This window comes from Bactrocera dorsalis, chromosome 5, assembly GCF_023373825.1.
Source record: "Bactrocera dorsalis isolate Fly_Bdor chromosome 5, ASM2337382v1, whole genome shotgun sequence".
Classification (NCBI taxonomy): Eukaryota; Metazoa; Arthropoda; class Insecta; order Diptera; family Tephritidae; genus Bactrocera; species Bactrocera dorsalis.
In genome coordinates, this window is record NC_064307.1 from 30,381,632 (window position 1) to 30,389,719 (window position 8,088).

Below are 8,088 nucleotides of genomic sequence, written 5' to 3' on the forward strand. Positions count from 1 at the left end.
AGATTCTAATGAAACTCTGTTTTAAGTCAGTGCAGTGTGTACATTTGACTATAGCATGTTTTGACTACATTATGGATTAATTGTACGATCGTTTTATATTAAAAAAAAACTAGTGGATCCTGCCACGCGTTGCTGTGGTATACATTTTTTACTATTAGTATACTAACTATTCAATACTGTAGAAATTTCATTTACTAATGAAGGCGAAAACGATTTTGTCGGTATAAGAATCCAAGGGATTGTATTTAAGGTTCAATTTTGAATGTGTTCAAAAAATAAATTTCATGGGAAAAAATAACAAATTTAAGGCAACCTTTTTGTGCAGTTAATAAATATGTCCGCTTAAAGAGCGTCCAATTAGTAGAGCTTTCACTGTATTTTTTTATAAATGGATTGTTTTTATTATCCTATCTTCTAAGTTGGGTCGAACTTGATACGGTGTGCTACGATTTGCTAAAATCGGTTCAGTAGTTTAGGAGTCCATCGCGGTCAAACAACATGACACGTAATTTATATATATATTATATAAAGAGTACGAAAAGAATATGAAGAATACTTTCGTTTCATAAAAAATATTGTTAAAGCAAGCAATGTTAGTGTTTAGCTTTCTGAGAAATACTTGATAACAGACCGTTTATAATATTACTTTTAAAAACACATATGTACTTATGCCTTGAGTACTATTTGGTGAGCGGATACAATAACAAAAACTCACTTATTTTTTTGTCAGATATTTGTTCTTATATTATTTAATCCTCAGATTATAAAATGTATACTAAATTTGGTGTCGTTAACTTCCTCGCGTATGAACTAAATGGTTGTGGTTTAATCAGTTCGTTAAACGTGTTCGACATCAAAAGACGTTCCCAAATATATTCAGCGATTATTATTCTAGTAACCGCGTCACTAAGAATGGTTTCGCGTAAACATTTTGTGATTTGTATATTATTAGCTATTTTAAAAAATGCTGCAAGTAAAGAATCTGTAAATTATTCAAGTAATCCCAATAGTACCTCGAAATTTATTGACACCAGCGCATCACCCAGTAGTATATTTCCAGATAGTGATGGGAAAAGTGAGATTGAGACTACAAGAAAATTAGCTACAACTTATGAAGCAGAAAGTTTACCAAATAATGGACGACCCAAGAAAATAATAACCAATAAGTTAAGTTCTGCAGATAATTTTAACGGCAAAAGTGAGAGTAGAAGAAAAGCAGAAATAGATAAAGGGTGATTTTTTAAGAGCTTGATAACTTTTTTTTAAAAAAAAAACGCATAAAATTTGCAAAATCTCATCGGTTCTTTATTTGAAACGTTAGATTGGTTCATGACATTTACTTTTTGAAGATAATTTCATTTAAATGTTGACCGCGGCTGCGTCTTAGGTGGTCCATTCGGAAAGTCCAATTTTGGGCAACTTTTTCGAGCATTTCGGCCGGAATAGCCCGAATTTCTTCGGAAATGTTGTCTTCCAAAGCTGGAATAGTTGCTGGCTTATTTCTGTAGACTTTAGACTTGACGTAGCCCCACAAAAAATAGTCTAAAGGCGTTAAATCGCATGATCTTGGTGGCCAACTTACGGGTCCATTTCTTGAGATGAATTGTTGTCCGAAGTTTTCCCTCAAAATGGCCATAGAATCGCGAGCTGTGTGGCATGTAGCGCCATCTTGTTGAAACCACATGTCAACCAAGTTCAGTTCTTCCATTTTTGGCAACAAAAAGTTTGTTAGCATCGAACGATAGCGATCGCCATTCACCGTAACGTTGCGTCCAACAGCATCTTTGAAAAAATACGGTCCAATGATTCCACCAGCGTACAAACCACACCAAACAGTGCATTTTTCGGGATGCATGGGCAGTTCTTGAACGGCTTCTGGTTGCTCTTCACCCCAAATGCGGCAATTTTGCTTATTTACGTAGCCATTCAACCAGAAATGAGCCTCATCGCTGAACAAAATTTGTCGATAAAAAAGCGGATTTTCTGCCAACTTTTCTAGGGCCCATTCACTGAAAATTCGACGTTGTGGCAGATCGTTCGGCTTCAGTTCTTGCACGAGCTGTATTTTATACGGTTTTACACCAAGATCTTTGCGTAAAATCTTCCATGTGGTCGAATAACACAAACCCAATTGCTGCGAACGGCGACGAATCGACATTTCACGGTCTTCAGCCACACTCTCAGAAACAGACGCAATATTCTCTTCTGTACGCACTGTACGCATTCGTGTGGTTGGTTTAATGTCCAATAAAGTAAACTGAGTGCGAAACTTGGTCACAATCGCATTAATTGTTTGCTCACTTGGTCGATTATGTAGACCATAAATCGGACGTAAAGCGCGAAACACATTTCGAACCGAACACTGATTTTGGTAATAAAATTCAATGATTTGCAAGCGTTGCTCGTTAGTAAGTCTATCCATGATGAAATGTCAAAGCATACTGAGCATCTTTCTCTTTGACACCATGTCTGAAATCCCACGTGATCTGTCAAATACTAATGCATGAAAATCCTAACCTCAAAAAAATCACCCGTTATTACACCAACAGCTAACGCAAACAAAAATTCAGAAAATACTGATATTGACAAGATAACCAAAAAAATTAAAAAAATTAAAAGTATACCTGAAATAACTTCGACAACAACAATTGACAAAATTACCAATAATTCCACAGAAAAAATATCAAACAATTCAACAACGATCAATGTTAAAGTAAAGTGCGATATCCAAATGAACAACGGAGATCCCAAATCGGTTCGTACAGATATTTGTCGATGTGCTGATGGCTACAAAATTATTGAATATGATGAATTTAAAAATAAAATAAATAAAACTTGTGTTGAATTATTGCCAGAAACGGCAACGAAAAACGAAGAAATTAAAACGACAGTTAGTTCAGAAGAGCAAAAAGAGACATTACTATACTCAACAAAAGCTGATTATATCCCATCAACAAAACCGAAAGAAAATTATAATAGAAAAACATCCTTTTCACAAATACATGTCACAACTCAAGCAGATGTGAGTAATCACGACACTGGTTTTGCAGTAATAGGCGCCAGTAGCGTAGGTCCACATGATAACTGGCTAGATGATAGCGACGCTACTACGAAACCGGCAATGCCAAACATTGCTACAATTGTCTCAGCTGAAGCTCGCTTAGGAAGTAACAGTGATCACAGTACTGAACCAAATACACCCGCTAACCGAAAGGTCTCATACGACCAGGTGGGAACAAGTTCAACACCGTACATAAAATTATCACCACTAACAAGAAGAAAGGAAAAATTGCCTGCAAATGGTTCTCAAATGACTTATTATATAATAGGAAGCGCGCTGGTTACAGCATTGTTAATTGCTTCAGGTAAATACTAAAAATTCGTTATAATCGCGTAACATAATAAAAACTGAATTTAAATATTTTATTTTCTAATTTCAGGAATACTTTACTTAAGAAATTCGCGAAGAAATTTCTATCATGAAATTAAACAAGATGAGAATATTCCATTGTTATAAGCAAAATAGAAAAAAGAACTTATTGATTCCTATTGAATTAAGAATATAAAGAAAAGTGTCTAAAAAAAAAAAGAATTTCATAATTCAGAATTTACGAAATATTTTATGCATATTCCTAATCTCTTACTATATATAGTATAATATCGAGGTTTTCGATAGGAATAAAACGATTTCTAATTGTCGTTTCGACCATTTTTAATATGTCACGATTTGTAGTTTTTCTTCGATGTATTCAGTACAGTTTACGATTTCATCATGTTAACGTTTACAAATTATTAAATTTTTTATCAACATAATTGTTATACAATTGCAATACAATTCCGTACACTTTTGTCATTTCATGGTTGTAATAATGATGCGATAAATAAACTAGTTTTCAATTCTGGTGCGAAGGAAATTGAAAAATTATTGGTGAAATATCATTATATTCACATAAATTAACAGTTTAGTGTGGTTTTTGGACTAGTGGAATTAGTTGATCTTGGTTAGAACTAGACGAGGCTACGTGCCACACAGTACATGCAACAACCGGATTATTGCGAGAAAAGTTATTGGTCTTTAGCAATAAGTCAGACTCCATTCAAACTTTAGAAGTCAATAAGAAACGGGCTAGTCATGACATACGACTTGATTACTCGAATATTGGGTTCATCCAATTCGTTCCTACTAAATAAGTCTATATTTTATATTCAAAACCTAATTATACTGATTGTATTGTAGAAACCATTTCAATTTTCTAAATAATTAGTGTGCCTTTTTGTAGAAATCATATCACACTTATTGGAAAATACGGTGTATTCGACGATCTGAAAAGTTAACGAAACTTACCTTTCGATCGCGTATTTAATATAAATATAATAGTCAGAAAGAGTTTGCGTAAAGATATGGTATAATATACTATATGTATAGAAATTTTTATAAAAACAAAAATCAGACATTGAAATGAATTGTGTGAAGTAGTACTATGAAGAATCTATTTTCTTTTAATGAAAAGTTTGAATTACAGCTATTTTGTGAGGTTTGTTCTAATAAAATGTAGATATCTAATCTATTGGTCCGTATACTTTTGTTAAACTGAAAACAAGTTGTGTTCGAACTCAACTAGATCAATTAGAAGTTAATTGATACTATATCACTACACCTGAGATCCAAACACGGCAGTACCAAAGAAAACCGAATGTACGATCTCGAAACGTTTCAGAATTAACTAACTTATTTCGGAATGTGATTGAGTCATACTGTCAGACATTAAGTATAATATTAGTGATAGTATACAGGTATTGCTATATTTTTGCTACTGCAAGTGAAAACTGAATCGAGTCAAATATGGATAACAACTGGCAGGTAAGTAATGATTGAATAGCAAAGGCCAACGATTTGGTTGGAAACTTAATGTTATGACATTAAAGGTGAACGATACTCACATAGATAATGCGTTTTTACTTAGAAGTATAACAGGTAAAATTCTGTGCCATCTCAACCATTTGCGAAATGTAAAAACAGAAAATAGTAAAAAAGGTTAAGATTTGATATGAAATAAGGGTTTATACTTGAGCTATACAGGGGGCCAAAGAAACGGAAAAATCGTTTAAGCGGGATAATATTTGTGGATAAGTCTGAATAACTTTGCTCAAGAAACTATGGGTCTAAAATTTTCTTCCAGCCAGTGATTTTTAAGTCGAATTTTTTTAGAGATTATAAAAACTTGTTCGTCAGTTTTTCAGTTATCCAAATGAAATTTGTTATGTCATTTGTCCGAGTTTGAAAATTGGGGCAACTATATCACATACATATCTCCTATACAATTGATTACTCAGATTTTAATACTTTGCCTTAAAATTTGCTAGCTCGAAATTAGTTTTAGACTCATAGACTTTTAGGCAAAGTTGTTTAGAATGAACTCTGGAATATGTATAGCATTTCCCGCATACGCGTTTTTATACATAGTAAGAAAATCGAAAAGCTGTAGTGAATTTTTACGTTCCAACTGCTCTACTATCTCCCAGCTCTCAATCAACTGGATATAATGAGGACAACTGATTTACTAAACAAAATATTTTCAGATGTCTCAAATTATTTCCAGAGAATTTGGCTTTTGCAAACTCAGTACGTTTTTAATCCTTAAATTTGCATGCTACTAAAACATACATCCAAAAAACGCTTCAATATACTATAAATGTAAATATAACTTTAAACTGAATCTTAAATTTTATATGCATAAGAAATTCCATATACTTGTGTACAAATATATATTATATATATATACAAATGTATATACTTATTTACTATACATACATACAAATATACATACATTGCAATATAACAAGCCTTTGTCAAATAAAATCGTATTGAAAAAAATCTGGAGCGGAAATTGTGGTTTTAAAATTTTTGCTGCGAAACTGTGTTCGTTAAGTGATAGGGGTTCACTTGAAATTCTATATTAGGAATTGCATCTAATCTAAAAGCGACAGGCATTTAAATTGAGCAGCTGTTGCTCAATTATTCCGTAAAACTTTTTCTCTGCTATAAATTGTAGTATTTTAAAAAGAATTGGTGTTTAACTTATTTGTTAGTCGTTGATCCTCTAAGTTTCATTACTACTTACCAAAAAGAAAGAACGCCAGCCACCAATGAAATTTGCAGTATCAGTGCGTGTACCTCAACAATGGTTCGCTCACTTCCGTTTAGGAAATTTCGAAATTTCGATTACACTGATGAAAGTTTTACACTGACGGAAGAACAAGCGGTCGACCAAAATGATACATAGTTGTTTAAAAATAAGTTGAAATGATCAGGATGGCAAAGCGACTTCTATTCATGGTGACTTTCTGTCCATTCGTCTAAACGTTGAGTTAATATACATATATCTATATATATAAAAATCAATGCCACTTTCTTTGTAAGGTCATCACTCATAAACGGCTGAACCGATTTGGCTGATTTTTTTTTTGTTGTATTTGTTATTATAAGGAGAAGGTTCTTATGTAAGAAAAAATTACGAAAGTTGCCGGAAAGCCCCTAAAAACAGCCCTTTTCTTTTTCCCATACAAACGTTTTATTTTGTATATACATACATACATACATATGTACATATGTAAGTAAAAATGATTGTTTGTTTGTTAGTAACGCTAACGCTCGAGAACGGCGGAACCAATCTTCATGAAATCAGAAGTTGTTCGCTGTGGATCTGGAAAGGGTTAGATATAAAAAAAATCATTTACTTTTCATAAGGAAACGTCGAAAAATTGGAAATTTCCAAAAAGTAACTTTTCATACAGTTCTTTTTTGTTTTTTTTTTCAATATTTTGATTTGTAAATTATTTGAATCGTTCAATTTCGGTCGCTTACTTTTTTATTCCGGAAAAATTATTGAAAATTATTCAGTGAAAACTTTATGTGTGTTTCAAACGAAGTGAACAATTACAGATTGAAAGTTGTTACGAAGCAACGAAGACATCGCGCTAATATCGCTGTTTTTGCCATCAACGTATGGCAGCCCAAGACAAACGAACTACATGAGACTCCCAGGATGCGATGACATATGTGTGGAATTATGGATCGCTGTCAATCAGCAAGCGATCATCACGATAATATACTGTATATACAAGTATGGTGCAGTCAGATGCTGGATGTACTCTGTTGAGTTGCAAAAAAGAGGTTTGCCCCACGCACACATTTTTCTTTGAATGGTGGATGGTAGTTACACCAGATCAAATTGATGAAATCATTTCTGCGGAAATTCCTCATGCAGAGAAAGATCCATTATTCTACGAAGCGATGAAAACCAATATGGTGCATGGACCTTGCGGGCACCACAATCCCACTTGCAATAAATGCACGAAACACTATCCACGTGCTTTTCTTTCGGAAACGCAAACTGGAAATGATGGAGATCCACTCTATCGTCGTAGCTCATCAGACGGCAATGGCAGGACATTTACCATTCAACTTAGAGTAGTGAATATCGAAGTCGACAACATATGGATCGTACCATATTCGCCACTATTGTCTAATTCACATTCAAAACCCATGCCAATGATGGATATTGCAGTTTGGTGAAATCGACTTTTCCGACTGTTGTGCATTTCGCAGTTCATTTGGAGAATGGCTAAAGAGTGTTTTTCAACCCAGAGAATACAGTACAGCCAGCGGAAACACTTCCAACAACATTAACATTGACATTGACGAGTTTTTTCTCAAATTGCGTCAGTGATTCGTTTGTGAGAACATTGCTCAATTTGTCAATGCCTTGATATTATGCATGGAATGCATCGCCAAAGAAATAGCTACGCAGAAAGCAAGGCCAACCAATATATTGTCATCCAGGTGTGTTCTCAACTAATTCCTTAGGACGAATTTACATAATCCACCCGAAAAACGACGATTGCTAATACCTTCGGTTGCTATTGATAAATGTACGTGGTTCAATTTCATTTGAGTCAATGCGCACTGTGAATGGTAGAGTGTGTGTAACATTTTGAGAAGCATGCAAGCAATTACAATTGCTGGAACATGATAATAAATGTAATCAAACGATGGACGATTCGATAGCTACTTCGCATGCCACTGAA

The 8,088-nt window shown here is 34.0% G+C and overlaps 1 protein-coding gene across 1 annotated transcript; it reads left to right on the top strand.

Annotated features, from left to right (window-relative positions):
- The first annotated feature begins 2,503 nt into the window (after positions 1–2,503).
- On the top strand, positions 2,504–3,581 carry LOC105222972 (uncharacterized). The gene is made up of 2 exons (XM_011200555.4): positions 2,504–3,365; positions 3,441–3,581. The coding sequence occupies exons 1-2, from the start codon at positions 2,504–2,506 to the stop codon at positions 3,515–3,517; spliced, it is 939 nt and encodes a 312-aa protein (XP_011198857.2). The 3' UTR covers positions 3,518–3,581.
- The last annotated feature ends 4,507 nt before the right edge of the window (positions 3,582–8,088 follow it).